The 17318-nt window shown below is 39.6% G+C and overlaps 1 protein-coding gene across 1 annotated transcript in view; it reads right to left on the bottom strand.

Moving 5' to 3' along the window:
- Nucleotides 1-1043: 1043 nt before the first annotated feature.
- MMRN1 (multimerin 1) overlaps nt 1044-17318 on the bottom strand; it is a 44808-nt gene continuing 28533 nt past the window's right edge. The window contains exons 5-8 of the mRNA XM_084263084.1: nt 16359-16532; nt 9583-11562; nt 2673-2819; nt 1044-1550 (exon numbers count right to left, since the gene is read on the bottom strand). Of these exons, the coding sequence (XP_084119210.1) occupies nt 1129-1550; nt 2673-2819; nt 9583-11562; nt 16359-16532 (2723 nt within the window). The 3' untranslated portion in view covers nt 1044-1128. The remainder of the gene's footprint in view (nt 1551-2672; nt 2820-9582; nt 11563-16358; nt 16533-17318) is intronic.

Here is a 17318-nt window from a genome sequence, read left to right as displayed (position 1 = left end):
CAACCCAGGACTTTGCAACTGATAAGGATGAGAACCTGAATGATATTTTTTTCAGATAGTCATAGCATCATGTATTAAAAATATTTCTTTATTGGATTGGAGCTTGGAAATCACATTCTGCTTTATGCAGACCAAAGTTCATTTCACCTTGCCTCAGTAATCAGTGGATATAATGCAGAACCAAACAAAATCATGAATTTGTAGAGCTCAAACTTAGAAAGTACCATGATTATCTTATTTAACCTAATCTATGTTATAGGCCAAAGTTTACTTGCTAAAATTTAGGTGCAGCCAGTATAACCACAGTTGCTCTAAAGCATATAACCTAAGGAAAATCCAGCTGTCGTTTAAATGTTTCAAGCAACAGAGAGGCTCCACGAAATCCAGTGTAATGTTTTTCCCATGACAGATTTATTATATTAACTCTTAAAAATCAGCATTTTATTTCTAATCTGAAGCTATCACCATGCAGGCTTTAAGTATTCCCTCTTATTTTCTGCTAGATTAAAAAAAAGCCAACAAAATAAATCACATAAAAATAGAACAGAAACCAATTTATTGTCATACAGGTTACATAAAAAAGTCATGAATCAATTTTAGGCTGACATATTGAGGTATGTGGTGAATAATGTCAAGCAAAAGGAAAAGAAATATGTATTTCCCAAATAGAATATATACATGTGATTATCACTTGATACACTGAGCTAAGTAGTAACCCAGCATCTGAGTCATCAATACCTATCCATCGTCTTTGTTACACACTCAGGTTGTAAAGGAATAATCAAAACCAGCTTTGATTTGTCTTGAGGACTGATTCTCAGCAACCTTCTGGGAGTATGTTTATGCAATCCAAGTGTAGAAGGTAATTAGATTTGTGCTTTCTAGTCATGCTTACATAAGGAAGATGCTTATTTCCCCACCTGCCCATCTCCATCCTGGGGACTCTCTTTGTAGGTGTGCACATGGCTACAACCAAGCAACTTCTTGGAAAATAAGCGCTCCAAATGCCAGCACATTGATTACTCTGAGAAACTTACTGCTGTTGAAGAAGCAAAGCATTTAAAGGCTAAGATAAATTCACATGTAAGTTGCTTCATTTAATGGTAACTGATTAAATTTATGAGTGATTTAGGTACGATACAACAAGTAACCGCTAAACGTAGTTACTGGTGGATACTTGGCTGGTATAGAGCCACTTGCCAGCCTGAGCCAGACTTCCTGACCATAATTTAATTCTAATAAAGCATTTCCAGTAATTGGTCTGTCAGTGTACTTGTTACTATTAATACTTTCAGCCTGAAAAGTGAGTTTGTCTATTCCATCGACGACCAGATAGCCAGAGGCACGTGGGCTAAACGATTCAATGGTGTATTCGAAAACATACACCCCCAGGTATGGAACGTGAAACTTCCCAGTTGCTGGGGCAAATGAAGCTCCATAGTTGACATCCAGATTGTTAAACCTGATGGGTCCTGGAGCTGTCATTCCGTACGTATGAGAGGCAAAAAAAGCCACCATAGGTGCATACCTGTATGATCCTTTTGAAAAATCTGGAAAGGAATAAAGAACAATTTCAAATAGGGTTATGTTGTAGAAAGGCAACTCCTACCAGCCAAAAGATCAAGAGCAGCTTTTCTGATGTCACATCACCCAGCAGCCCCAGCAAGGGAAACACAGTATTTCTGCATAAACACAGAGCTTTTCTGTATTGTATAAAAAGTAATTTTCTTCAAAATTAGCGCTAGGTGGATCCACAAAAGAATAATTTTAGAAACAGCAAGGGAACTTTATTTTTCTCTATACTATGTTATTATTAAGGGAGCTACTATTTTGCTTCTCCATCCCCCCCCTCCCAAGTTTTTCCACCTCAGGATATCTTTATTGCTCATCTGTGCATGCTGAAGTCAAGAATTTTCTCTACAAATCTTAGACAAACACTAAAGAGGTTTAGCACTCCCAATGTGAAATGAGGGAATAAAAGTATATATTTTTCTCTTCAAGCTGAGCCTGCACACTATGATTCCCTGCCTGCCACTGTACAAATGATTTTATTCACTATTCATATGCTGTCATGAGTGAGAATCAGCCAAATGGCTGCTGAAAGCTGCATAAAATTCACATTCCATGTGGCCTGAATGTAAATTATTTGTTTTCTGGACTCAATAAGCACAGTTTCCACTTATCTTTTTTGAAATATCCTTCAAGGGCTGCATCCCTTGCTGATGCAAATTGGAGACATGCCTAAAATGACTCCTTGAGGCCCCAGTCCCACACATCATGAGAGCTACTGGTATTTGTACAGCATTTATCATCATGCCAAAGCAAGTATTCCTCAGAGATGTGATTTGACTTCCCCCTTCAAATTCCATGCTATGATGTTCAAATACATTTATTAGACACCTTCACTCTCCACCATTCAGCAGGGAGCTTTCCAGCTATTACGGCTGGTCCCATCCCAATTTAATCTCATTGTCTGGTCATATTAAAGAAAAAGATCACAGGTCACCCACAGGGATTGATGCCTCCAGTAGCAAAGCACAGGACACCACCCACTTGAGTTGGCACTCATTAAAGTGACTCGTGAGGTCTTTGACCAGCGAATGCTCTCTAATTAGGCCCTGGGGCAGAGGCCCACACCACTAGCATATTGTGCTACTAAATTCTTTACTTGCCGACACTCAGCGAATCGTCGTTGGTCAGCTTGGTGCTGCAGTTGGCTCCTCCGAAGGGGTGGCGGCAAGCACAAGTGAAACTCTCTCTGTCGTTGATGCAGGTGCCTCCATTCTGGCACGGAGAACTGACACAAGCCGAGTACTGCCCTGTGACAGGGAGAGAGCAAACTGACAGCCTCAGTTTCCATGTCATTACAACAACACTTCCCAAGTTTTCAGTATTTTGGAAAGCTCCTTTGCCAATTCATAAAGCTGGTGGAATTTTTGTTGAGGTTCTGTGTGAAGGGAGACTTCAGATCCTGTCCAGGCTGCTCAGACCCTCTGCTAGTCCAGCCTCCCTCTTTGCCTGAACTTAGCATAGCCTCAGCTAGCCTCTGAGATACTCAGAATTACCTATAAATACTGAGATCTGCTTGTCTCAGTCAAGTACGTGCAATAACATGAAAGATTTGCAATTCTTTGTAGCTTTGCACATAAACATTATGAGAACCATCAAAAGTCCAATATATCTGAAAAGCTGTGAATCTACAGTCCAAGAGACCTCTGTCAAGAAACACCAACATTCCCTCACTCATTTCTTCACTCCTGTACTCCTTAATGATCTGTATCCCTGAAACTTAAGCATAAAGCCAGCAAAGCATGAGGAAATTCTCCTTCCGCTGTTCCCTGCACCAATCTTTCCATAATAAGACAAGGCAGGGCAGCCCTACAGTTGATCCTTAGGACAGGTTCAATCTGGAGGTTACTCATTCCCTTAGGGAGGTAGGGAGGCTGAGAAACCACCCCTCTTTGCCACAGCCCGGCAGAGACACCTGTAGCCCACCCAGCATCAGCTGCTCACTTCCATCTGGTCATAGTGGCAGTGGACTTTTTGTGCTGAGTCCCACACAGCCTCCTCCTTCCCTTCTTGCATGACAGTCCTCAGACCCTTCAACAAACCAAGACACAAATGAAAATCAGGTCATCTGCAATCATGTGATTAAATAAATATTTTGCCTAACCTAATTAATATTTACTAGGGGTGGGAATGTGCTGAGAGACTTGGAGCTGACTGTACTGCAGGAGCCCTTCAGAAACAAACAACAAAGTTTGGAAGAGTCAGTACTGACATAACCAATTTTATTTCCTTCCTTTGGACAGACAAAAGAAATAGCCATTTTCCTGCTGGCTCAGGCAAATCTGTGCTTTGGTTTGGTTTCACTAGTGCAGGCACAGAAGATTGCTCTTTTTTGGACAGAGCCAGCTTATCCTTGAGCATACCAAAACACAGATTTTGTGCTGCTGGTGTGAAGGTTGGACTGTCCTATGGCATTACTCACCACCATTGCAGGAGAATCTGCCTCCTGGTGACAAAAAAATCTTAAACCGCTTCCAGTACTTGTCCTTGCCCATAAATAACTCAATTCCAGGGTATCTACCAAGATTGTTATAATAACTTTACATGGCAAACAACAGATATTATACCAAGCAGGTGGTTTTGCAGAGGGCCCTCGCTGAGAACGTCCTCGCTGCTCTTCCTAAGTACCAGCTGGCCAGACCACACACAGGCAGCATGGAGAAATCCATCAGTCCAGTGCTGCTGAGCTCTGAGACAGTAACTACTGAGTGTAATCACATAATACGTTGTCATAGCAGCTTGAGGGGAAGCACATTCAGACTGCATTAAAAATTAAATAGTTCTATGAAAAATTCTGAATGCAAAAAATTCCCAAGCCATACATGTTTTTTCTTTCTCTTGCTTTGATCAAATAGAAGCCAGGTTATTTTCTTTGCCAGGAACTACCAGCAGAGCTCTGGAAAGACAACTCCGCACAGTCCTGTGATTGTAAATCTAGATTGGTAGATGGGGATTGAAATACCATTTTATAAAAGGGTCTGCTTATTTCCAGGGAAATGCTGAGCTGGGTCTTCACATACACATCTCAGTAATGCCCATAGTTATCTTCAGATTCCCATCCAGCCATTTCACAGTCTGCTGCATTAAGGAAAACTATTTCCCTGAGAAATTTCAGTTCAGCAAGCAGAATGCTAAAGCATCTGTACAGTGCCACTTGAATTTCACCCATGGAGCATACGGACTTAAAAACACAACAGCAATTCTCTTCACTGAAAAAAATGTCCATCCTGTAATGCCTGAAATAAAGTAATTTAGGGCTGTCATGACTGGGGTCACAGCACAGGCAACTGGACACAAAGAAATAATGTTTTTCTTCTCAGATAATAGTCTTGCTGCACTCTTAATTGAAGTTATTTTTCTCTCATATTTGCCAAGGATCCACATATTTACCAAGTATGAAAGGAAAGCAGGAAAGGAAGGAAAGCAGCTGATTGTTCTGATTGTATCATATTCCAAAAATACAAAACCTTTGTGTGAGAACACAGCAGCCTCTCTACTAATTGGCTTCTGCTGATTGTAAATAAGTAAATCCAAGAAACAGGAAAAAGATCACAAAAAGGAAATGATAATGAGATTGAGACTAGGGTTTTAACAGTTTGCTGAGGGATGATTTTACCCTAACTTAACCTTGGAGTGAAATCAAATTCAGACATAGCTTCACTTCCAATAAATTAACCCTCCAGGCGCAGCTCTGCTTAACAGCAGCTGGGGGGCTGCTCTGTTTGCTAGGACTAGGAGCAGCTGTGAAAAGGTTTGAATCTAAGGTTTTCAGAGCAAGAGACAAATGCCCTAGATCTCTACTGAACAGGTAAACTCTGTGTAACAACAGAATGGTTTAGCTGTCATTTCTGTCTGAGGCTGCCCCACTGCCCAGGATTTTCTTTTCTCTTGCTGAAGGGCACCCTGAGACACTGTTTGTACTCTGCTTGGGGTGAAGATGCCAAGAGGTTCAGCTTAGGAAAGGATTTCCTACTATAGTACATAACCTATTTTTAATTAATCTTTCACAACTTAGTAGGGTAGATGAGTAAAAGAGAGAGACTCTGTAAATTAAATTAAAGGCTTAAATTGCCGCTATTAAAAGCAGGGAATACACTGAATGCAGTTGCTCTTTACACACAGTATGGCAGGAGTGAGGATAGGTAGCTAATGCAGAGTTTTGCTGCTCTTCAGGAGGGCAAGCAGCCAGATGCTCTTTTGGGAAATAGACTGCCAATGCTGTACAAACAAACCTTCAAACAAACAATGAAGCTCCACAGTACCTACTGAGGTATTATTTAGAAGCAGATCAAATATTTAACAATGTAATGGTCTCCTTATGGGAAAAAAAAACACTCTGGTGGCCCAATTTGGAAATGGAAGTAACTTACCAACATTTTCTTAATATTTAGCTATCAGTAACTGTCCCTCTGGAAGCACTGGGAGGTTGTAAGAGCCTGTGAATCTACTAAACCACCCTGCTTGCACAGGGGCAGGCTGCTTCCCACTCTCCAGTTATTAATCACCTCTGTCTTGGCACTCCCAGCCTGAGAGTGATGAAAGCAATGAGTCCCCCAGCAGCCTAGATGCAAGGAGTGCCAGGGACCAGCATGAGAAGGAGCCCACTGGGGTGGGCAGCCAGGAACCGATAGTCATAGCAGGGCTGGTGCTTTGCCTGGAGACGTGACAAGCAGAGCACGGCAGGCTGATCATGGTAACCAGGGCTAGGTCACAGCCCAGAATGATTGAAAAGCCCTGGGATTTTGGCTTGAGCTGAAAGAGGGATCGCAGGCCCACGGGCAGGCTCTAAGGTGTCAGGGCTAGGTCAGGATGCCAGGGCAGTTAAGGCTAACATACATTCAGGGGATTCAGGTGTGAGTACTCTGTAGGGTTTTTGCAGTGCAAAAAACCACAAAGATTTGTGTGCAGGGCTCTTAGGCAAAAAGTAAGGAGCAGAGGAACAGCTGAGGAACCCCAGTTTTGTGTGTGCAAAGACTGTCAGGAGTGATCTGAACTACTTGGACTCCAGCAACTCTGCTTCTCTGGTAAGTAGAGGTATCTAATGTTTCCAGTGCCATGATTTCAGGATCACTATATTAAATGAACCCCCCCAAAGCATGGTTCTATCTACCCATTAGTCTAAAGAGTAAATACACAAAATTGAATTATGTCATCAAACTGAGCCAGAATAACTATCAAAACCTGTGCAACTAAAACACAAGATGCCAAATATTTATAAATTAATTTCACTGCAGGCTTGAATGATAAAGCAACAATGGAATTCACATGAAAACAAAACCAGAAGACATAGAGAAAACATGATTGAAAAGAAATTACCTCTCTCACACTGATGCATTGTTTTAAATACAAACAACACAGTTGCTCTCTCAGTTATTCACGTTCATGGGAGGGTGGCGTAATCTGAATTAATGCTAAACCACAACTAGTGCAAGACATGCAACAAGAGAATGCGTTTACCTTGGAAAAGCACAGAAGCCTCTAGGTTCTCTAGGGAACAGAGCACTGAATGGCAACAGGAAAATGGGAACCAATCTAAAATGCCCTCGTGCTGCACCACACATTTCTGCAGTAGAACACTGCATTGGTAAGTAGGACCAGACATAATCCATAACCAAGTCTAACAAAGAGTTTATTGGGTTTTTTTTTTTTTTTAGAGGCTGTTATCTTCTCTGTGTTAACTACTTGAAGCTGTCTTAAGACCGTGCCATTTTTAGTGACCCCAGGTTGCTATTACAGTTACTATCAGGTAGATTTTTCATCCTTCATACACAGATTGCAGCCATTAGCTGACATAACCTTTTCCTTTGTTCATTCCACAACACGGGAAGTATCTAAACCTGTATGGCCCTAAATATGTAATGCAAACTCACATTGTTTCCCATTAATTTCAAATGCCTACTGAGGAAAGCATTATCCCAGGGCCAAATCCAGAACACGTTAGAAATCCCAATCTCTTAGAGTAGGATCAAATATTGGATATGTTAGAATCAATACAGATTGTCATTGGCTTTTCCATATTATGCTAATATTTTAAATAGAAAAATATGATTTAAGATTAAATAAATTTTGTAATTAGCCAGTTATGCCTTTGGATTTCTTCTAGAAATAGTAGTCAAGTCAGCACATACCTCCAGATTATCTCCTGGAACTTAGAAAAAGCTTTCTTGGAGAAATAAAATCTACCCAGGCAGAAGATGGATACTTGTTGAAGTAGTAAGACCATTATACTAATTAACTTTCAAAAATGCAATTGCTAGGCATCACATATCATTGAGTGCAAAAGCTTGTCACTGATGGAAAAGACTGTATGAACATTGCTACATGGAAGCCTTGCTTAAAAATGTGCTTTTTCAACATCTGCAAAGATCTGTGCTTTCTGAAAAAGCAAGCACATAGCTGATGTTATTAAGCAAGCTATTTGTTAAAATTCAGCATGAGATAAATAATAAATAGGAAAGACATTGACTCATTAATGGGGAGTAAAAAACAGAGCAGGTGGAAGCTTCCTTTGCTCCAGGCAGGTCCTACTCATGACATTTTCCAACAAAGTAGAAGACTCTAGAAGGATCAAAGGCATCACACCTCCTTTTACCTCAGTTCTACTTGAATTTCCATCCTAAGCAGTAACAGGAACAGGCAGAAAACAGAAATGACTGAGAAAGAATCACAATTTTTATTATCAAAATTATCAAATTACTTGAGAGCAAGAATATTTCAAATTTCAGTGCATTTTGAGGTGTGACCCTGTACAAATAGCTGTGTCCTCTCTACCTGAAAAGATAAAAGAAGGACTGAAATCCTTCACTGGGGGTGGCTTTCAGCAGAAGCCAAGCTACTCATGTGGTTGAGGCTTTAAAAAGGATCCTTTTCATTGATTACTGAAAAGCACTGTACCTAGAACAGGAGGAAGCAAAGGAGAGAGGGTGGGAAAGGGAGTGAAGAGGCATGGAGAGGGAAAGGAAAATTCCCACGGTCTTAGTACATGAAGAGGAGTGGCAGCTTTTACTACCCCTGCCTCTGCTTATAATAGGGACCAAATATTGCAGAAACGTTCAAGTTTTACAGCAAAAAAATGAAGTCTGAGTCTTCAAAAGCGTCTATCTGTCATTTAGGAATCTGCCTCACTTATCTGAGTGTGGATTAGAGTCCTCTGAGGATTTCTAATTACTTAACCAAACCTCTTTTTTCTGTGCTTTCCATGAAATGGTATCGCCATAAAACATTAGCTTGTGCTAGCAATTTTCACTCAAGTCTGATTCCAAGCGATAACTCAGAGCTTGTATTTCTGTGAATTCATCCATATGAACTCATTTCTTACGATGGCATTTGAATTTAAGTTCAGAAATGAATCCCATTCAACATGTCCTTTTTTTGAAGGACAGCTCCTATTCAGCTCAGCTGTTCTCCAGATGGACTCAAGTCAAACCTACTTTATTGGCTGGGCTCCTGATTCTGCAAGAACATACTGTTGTAATTCTAACTGCACTAATAAACTCACTGAAGTGCTGAAGGAGCTGGCAAAAGCCTCATTACAGTCATTTGGTGTATTAACTTGCTTCAGGTTTTTGATAATTTTCATCCCCTCTGACACTGCAAAGAACTGATGCAACTCCATATTCCTCTCCCAGCTTGCACGTTTTTCTACTGAAATTGCTACTTGAGATGCAGGCACAAAATTCTTGCAGTTTAGATTTTGTCTAAATTGCCAGCTCTGTTTCAAAGACCAGGTTTTCAGCTGAGTGAGCATACATGCACATGTATCTTAAAATGATGAGATGTCAATTTAAGGAAAATTAAACGGACCTTCTGGATACCTTAGTACAGAGTCTCTGTATAAGAAAAGTAAATTCTCTTCTAAGAAGGAGACTAGAGTAACCTCAGGTTCCAGCAAAATACTTTTTATGGCAGTCTTTGGACTTTTTATTCATCCTCAGTCAAGTTCTGCCACTTCAGTTCATCACAATAGCTACATAAGCCTTGATTAGCAAGACTCTGTAGAGTAAAATGTCTTACCTGGATCTATAGTATTATCAGTGTTTCTCTGACTTCGGCTTGCCAGGTTCATGGTGATGTTTGCTGCCCCTTTTTTCACTGGGGCTGCTTTCTTCATAACTGGCTTCACTTGTTTCTGAAGTTTGGTGATGTTGTTCATTGCACTTGCCACCAATACGTCAACATGGTGGGTTAAATTTGTCAAAATAATTCCTGCTTTTATTTCAAGCACAGATTCGATGAGTTCTTTGAGGCCTCTCTGCAGCAGAGGGATATCTGGCTGAGCAAGCTTGATTAGCACAGGTATACTCGCATTCACTCTTTGGATGCTGCTGTTGGCATCCTGACATAGTCCCCAGGCCTCGTGGGCTGTCTTGTTAAGAAGCGGAATGCTGTTTGAGAAGCGGATTGACTTGGCTTCCAGGGCCCTGACCCTGGAACTCAGTGTCTGGAGCTGAAGGGAGACCACTTGGTCTTTCTCTGTTGAGGCAGCTTTGTTTTTTTTCAGTGAGACACAATTGTTTGCCAAAAACTTGGAAATTTTTGACTCCACATTCTCCAGGCGAGCCTCGTGGTCCTTTGATCCCTCCACATAGTCAAATAGCTTTTCTTCCAAGTGGCTGATATCTTGCTGTTGTTTGTCAACTTTTGATGATGTTTCATTTAAAATGTAGAAAAGTCTTCTGAAATTGTAAAGGATTTTTTTATCAGACTTCTCATATGGAAGATCAGGAGGTGATGGAGCTACTTGTGAAGTGAATTCATACTTCTTGCCAGTAAGGAGTGTCTGGAGGGATTCATTCAACTGTTGGAAGTGAGGAATGAAAGCCAGAAGGCTATCCATTTTCTCAGTTCTGCCACAGCAGACTTCCATCCCAGTTCTTAGAGCACCTAATGTATCTTTCAATACATAGTTATCTTGGATAGAATCAATAGCACTGTTTATTACTATCATGGTCTTGTTTAACCCATCTTCTATTTCTATGGAGCATTCATTAAGACGACTCTCAAACAGCTCCTGATAAGTCTGAGACTCATTTTTAAGTCCTTCCTGCGTTTTAGATAGCTCCTTGATTGCAGAACTCATTCTGCTAATGACAGTTGTGAGGTTTTCAAGCTTTTCCTTGACTTCTTCAGCTTGAATTTGTTGCTCATACTCTGAAGTCAGACTAAAAGGTACCCCTTGTTCAATCAAGGGTTGCAGGATCTCCATATCATAGCACAAATCATTAATTTGCTCATTCATTTTGTCCATCTTACTGTCCAGTGGAAGAACCAGGTCAGAGAAACTTTTATTTAGGACAAGCACATTCTCTTGGGCTGCTGCCAGCTGCATTTGGAAATCCCTTCTGCTCTCTGACAACATGTCATCACAGACTCCCAGAACAGAGTCTCTCTGAACTTCCAGCATGACACTGAGATTGCTGATCTTGCTATCCTGGACTCTTAGGTCATCATAGATCTGCAGCACCATCATGCCTTGTTTCTTTACCTTCTCATGCAGTGTGAACATGTACTCAGTAACATTGTACTCTGAGACTTTATTTGCTGAAGGGATGTTTTGGCTTGAAGACTGTTCAGCTGATAACAATTGCTCATGAACATCTTTCAATTCAGTAAGACTCCTATTTAAAGATTCATAATAAATTACACTTCTTGACTGTTGATGCTCCAAGTTATCTTCCAAGGATTTCTGCTTTTTCTGTAAAGCTTTCATAGGCTTTTCACAAGTGAGAGTCATTTCCTCTTTCATCTGCACCATGTGACTCTTGAGCTCCAGAATATCAAGTTTTGTTGGCCCACTGTCTCTCTCCTGAGCAAACTTCTGTTGGGTTTCATTTAGGCGCTTGACTAATTGTTTTGTATTTTCAAGATCATCTGACAAACTAGACACAGTCTTGAAAATTTGAGCAATGCTCTCTTGCATTTCACCTTGAAATACTTTAAACTCTTCTCTGACAATGTCTTTGACCAATTCATTAACACTTCTGGATTTGAGACCTTTGGGCAAAAGGAGAAATATGGAAACAATCAATTGTGTTAGCAACATCTAAGTTTTTCCCACAGTGTGAACAGTGTGCTGTACGGAAGTGAAACACAACCCCGCCTGAACTTTAGCACCCACAGACCTGAGGAATGTAGAAGATGGCAAATAGTTTTTGAAGACTCATCCCTGTTTCTACTGAAATCAATGGGAATTTTGCTATTCTTTTGAAAGGGCAAACTCAGATGCTGCATATATGGTACCAATTTTTATCTCCTATGTAAGCTGTTTCTGAGCACTGAAATGATGAGGTCTGGGTGCTTTTGTGGCTTTCTTATGTGTCCTTTCTCCACTAGGAAAGTAAACCAAAACCATCTATTTTATCGACATTCTGGTCAAGGAGTAAAAGCAGATTGTTACCTTCCTATTGTGTCACAAGTGATCACACAGCACACTATAGTGAGAAAGAAGCAAAATAAGAATCACCTTATTGAATATCTGAAGTTAGAAACATGACACCTGCTGTGAAAGGCAGACATTTTAAAGGTACAAACCTTTAGTTAGTCTTGCATACTACAACTCTTTAAATAGCTCCTAGGGGTACTGAGCCTGAAATGCACTAGGGAGAGGTGAGTGTGGAGTGATTCTGCTCCTGTGATTACAATCAAAATACATCCCCTACATAGTCTTAGATGGGTTAAGACAGTCATAAAATAACGTTCAACAAGAGTGCTGCATAAGATATTTTAATTAATTAGAGCAATACTGTTCTGATGTGAGATTAAAAGGATTTTTTAAATTTGTTCTCCAAATGCTAAAATACTGAAACATTATTTGCACATTTTTTCTAATCCCTGTGAACATTGAAGCCAGCCTGTAATAGAACAGTTAAACCCTTCAACCTCTACAATACCTTGATGAACCATTGGTTCTCTGATTAAAACTGTATTGATAAAGCAGAACATCTCTGTTGCTTTCATCTGTTTTCCTCTTAATTACTCCTGTAACCTGGATTTTATTGCTTCATCTCTAAACAGCAAGGTATGTTCTTATTTGAAAGCACATTCTCAGCAAGAGTAGTAAAATGGCAGGAAATTAGACCCATGAATCCCAATGCAACTTTGGGCTCCAGGGGTGCAAAAGGATTCAAAATAAAAATTTTTTTCAGCAAGCTAGAGAGAAGCACAGTATTTTTTCTGTTCAGGAGATCCATCTGAATTGTTCATGTATTTCCAACTGGAAACAGAGATAAAGCAGTAGATATTTGCTTTTTATGAGCTATAAATGAGTCTCAGTCTTTGCAATGTCTGGTAAAATGGACAGTAAATACTTCTGAGGCTTAGGTGAGAAACCTGTCACTTGTTCAGATGGTGGGCTTTTGCAAGGCAGGATATAATAGGCAAGTCCATGTTAGCTATATTAGAAAAGAGGCACTTCAGAAATATAGCATGAAGTTTCCTGAGCAAGAAACTCAAGTACCGTCAACTGTGGTCACAGATGCCACTGCAGTTTTTACACAAAGTATAAAAATAACGAAGAGGTAATACTGAGATTGTCTTTATCACTTTACTTCTGATTGCCTGAGCAGCAAGTAAATGAGTAGACAGATGCATACCCATAAATGTGCACCTCAACATGCATACTTAGACACAGCTTTGTCAGTGAAGGAGAAAAAGCAAGGTAAGATGCCCGTGAATAAAGATGTCCTGGCAGCAGAACCAAGATACGAATGTAGAGTGAAATAACAGGCATGTAGAGCAACTGTTGTAACTGGTCAGATTATGATGCTGAAAAATGTTCTGTGCTTTGAGAGACACAATGAACTATGAAGAAAAGTTCAGTGGCCGTGGAAAGAACTGAGGTTACTCTACATCCTCTGTGAGGAATTAAATTTCTTCATCTCAGCAACAAATCTTAGTAGATCATCCTGTTCCAAGAGATCTTTTCCTTTCTATGACAGTCAATAAGCTGCCAGAATTGCTATCTCCCATTCCTACTCTAGCCGGATCACAGGTGCTCTATGAAGCTCAGCACTGCCTTTCAGGCATTTTTGTTATCAAGGGTGTGGAAACTTATAAAACAGACAGCTTCAAGATTCTCTCCCTTACTTGCTGGTTACATCAGCTAGGTACTTAATAAGCAAGTGCTACTCCAGAATTCGCCAGGGGCTATGGGACCACACTTTTCCATGGAAAGAACTGATGGAAACTTCTATTGTAGGTGACAATTGAGAACATTCTTAAGCTTGGGCTGAGAATACACATGAGTACATACATGGACGTAACAATTTCTCTGTTGCTCATTTTAAAGCAGAAAGGTCCAAACTACGTGAACATTAAAGATCTCTTGCACTTTTCATGAGATTGTAAATTTTAACTCTCTGGCTGAAATCCAAGTGTGTAATTACTTTGTGTCAACATATACTCCCTTTGCAGTTTCATTTCTTTGAAGAATAACGTGCAAAATAAATGTATGTGCACATGAGACTGAGTTAAGCTTACATATCCATCTGTAAAAGATATTTCTGACTTGGAAGTGATTAACATTCCATTGGTGTGTTAATTTTTAAAGGAGTGTATATTTTAATAATGAAGAGGAAAGGAGTCTATAAAAAAAATTTGATATGACTACTTTCACTTGAAGTGAAAGGAGTGAGAATAGCAAGAACTAAGCAGAGTTTATTAAAGGAGAACATAAAATTATCTTAAGTAAGAAGTAGGAGCAGTCTCCTGAGTACGGAAAATGATTTAAAGAAGGCACAACAGGTTTCACTAAGCAAATTACAGAAACTTAGAGTTCCTCCAGAGTGCAGTCCTGTATCAACAAAGGACAGGTTTGTGGGACCCTAGTCTATTTACAGATGAAACCAAGAAATAAAGACTTTGTGATCTGTATTGAATTGTTTGTTAACAGAAACAGTCCTCACCCCTAAAAATACAGATGCAAAGCCAGGCAGCCACTACAACTTCTGTAATAAGAAAAAAAAGATGATTAATGGGTATGAGCAAAGGACCTGGGCACCATGGGAAGAAAACGGAAAAGCAGGGAAAGAAGAAAGAAGTCTGAATAGCACAATGCAACTACAGACGTAACTGTGCTTTGAAAGAACATTACTTCAGGGTGGCAGTAGTAGTGGTGAAAGTCATGTTTTGCTTCAGGTGGGTTTCTAAAAGGAATTTTATGAAGTCTGATGTGCCTATACCATGCATCTGTACCAAGTTAGAGGACAGCATGGAAGCTTCCTTCCAGCTCCTGCTACTTTAGGATGCTTTTGCATGTTGGACTGATCCCTTGGATAAAAACTGTAATTGTCTTTTGACATTACACAGAAACACTAACCTTCTTCTCTCTCCCTCTCCCCTCATTCCTGTTGCTTACCTATGTACAAGTCAAGAACAACCTGTATTGGAGTGCCCATAATTACAGTCAAGGACAGTAGTTGATAGCAGCATTTTCATTAGAACTATTTGATTAGGAGGTAGATTGAGAACATAAATCAAAAAAGGGCCAGCAACTGGATATTTCATCTAAGCAGGTAAAATTTAGAGCATTGCAGGTAAAAACAACAAAGGCTTGAAACATATTTGCGAAGAAGTGTGAAATAATGTTTTGGGGGTTGTTTTGTATTGCACATTTTAATTAGGACTTAGACCCTTAAAAATAGATAGGGAATGGAGAAGCAGGAGCACAGGATGCAGTGGAAGACCTCTTGGACTAGAACGAAAATGACAGCTAGAATGAGTGGAATACAAAAAAAAAAAAAAAGAATTGAAAGAAAGCAGAAGGGAAATGGGAAATATTCAAAGACAAATTAAATGTATGCCCAAGGGTCAAGAATGCCATCTAGCAATATATGGAGAGGTGAAAGCAGGTCACTGAGCAAGAGATGGGATGAACTCGATCCAGGGTACAAGAGAGCCATCTAGCATGTGGCACGAGCAACTCAGGAGACAGAGGAAGGCTGAAAATACAATAAGTGGGATCACATGGTGAATTTGAGACACACACAAAAGCACTTGTTTCAGTTCATTTTATCTCCAGATAAGAACGTCCAGCTCCCTCATTCTATTTTCAAACAATAGAAAAGTCCTCTGGATTCTAAAGTTTGTAACACAAACAGTTTGGGAAAAATTCTTGAAAAATGGGGAAAATATTGCATATGAAGCAACTGAAAGCTTCAGTCCCAATCTGTTTGTTAAGCACCATTTTTAGGTGGGTAGCATAGGTCTTGCTGCAAAATCCACAAAGAATGGCTGCATAATTGTGCTGGCAAGGGTCTGTCTAACCTCCCGATCCCTGGCCATGTATTTCTCATATACCAAACATAAATACAGATATTTATCAAAGGTAGTGTAATATGATCAGAGGCAAATCATTCAGCAGGATGTTTGCAAGGTTATAAATACAACCACCACAGAATTCCTTATACATTTTCCCTGCATATGTGAATTATGCATTAAAAATGTTGTTTAGACTTGGTAGCAAAGCAAATACTATGTCCTTTAGCACCTGTCAGATAAACAAGCAGCAGAGATAGGAGTATTTGCAAAAGTTCTAAGTAAATGAAAATGTCTTCATAGTGGCTTAAGTTACCACGATGATGTAGTGACCAAGAACATAAATTTTTTGCCACACCAGAACAACTATTGAAATAAACAAATCCCTCCGTTATGAAATGAAGCTAAGAAAACAAAAAGAGTTCTCCCTATAAATGTACAGCAATGAAATAGGACAGGCTATGAATGTTTTTAGCATTTATTTTTTTCTGGCACCTTTAACTGGGTGAGTGATTACATTCATTTATTTTTCTTACCTTTTAGAAAAGACTGGAAGTCTCTGCCCTTATCTTCATTGATTTTGCCTTCCAGAGAAGAAAGAGTCTTGCTCACATCATTCATTGCAGCAGCAATGCTGTCAACCTTCTTCTGGAGAAAAGTCAGCTTCATCTCCTGGCTGCTAATCTTCTCAGTCATTTTTTGTGTAAGTGCTTGGTCAGAGAACAAAATGAGAGAAAAAAAAAAGTAGTGTTAAAAGATTGAGAAAACACACTTGAGAGACATTAGCTGGAAAAGGGTGAAAAGTTTCTGAATTTTTAGTCTTGAGTGAATCATCTTGATTTTTATCATGTATCACATATTAGTGACATTCAGCAGCATAGCAGTAACTAATTACTGAAACATCTGTATTCATTATAAAATATTTATAATTCTACAAGAGTATTTTGAATGGTTAGCATATTTTAATCAGCATAATGCCATTCTTCCTCCACCTAGCACCCTATAGTGTATTCAGTTAGCTCTCATTTAGTCTGTCTCCTTTAACACAATCACAAAAGCACTGATTTTTACTTACCGTTTGTAACAACTTCATGAATTTGCAAGACTTGTGTCTGAAGAAACACATCATCTTTTCAGTGTTGGAGTCAAAATAAGGACTTATTCAACACAGCAGCAAAGAAAACCAGCTATTAGATAAATACTTTGGAATAACCATTAGTCTGTGGTTAAAAAAAAAAAAAAAAAGATGCCCAACCTGTGAAGTCAGGTTTATTTTCAAGCCTGCCCCAATTGTTCCTGATGCTTGGAGTCTCTTCAGATGTAAAAGGCCTAGATTGGTGTTTTAAGATAGGTAGTAGTTAAAAGGCCTTGGTATTGCAAATCAAGACTCCACAGACTTCAGTTCCTGACAGGAACAATACTTAGTCTGGGATTTTCAGAAGATACTGATGAAATTAAATGCTTTCATTCCCGTAGGCAAAGATACAGCATCTTTT

Source organism: Gallinula chloropus (genome assembly GCF_964237585.1).
Source record: "Gallinula chloropus genome assembly, chromosome: 4".
Lineage (NCBI taxonomy): Eukaryota > Metazoa > Chordata > Aves > Gruiformes > Rallidae > Gallinula > Gallinula chloropus.
This window is presented reverse-complemented; position numbering and strand designations above follow the sequence as displayed.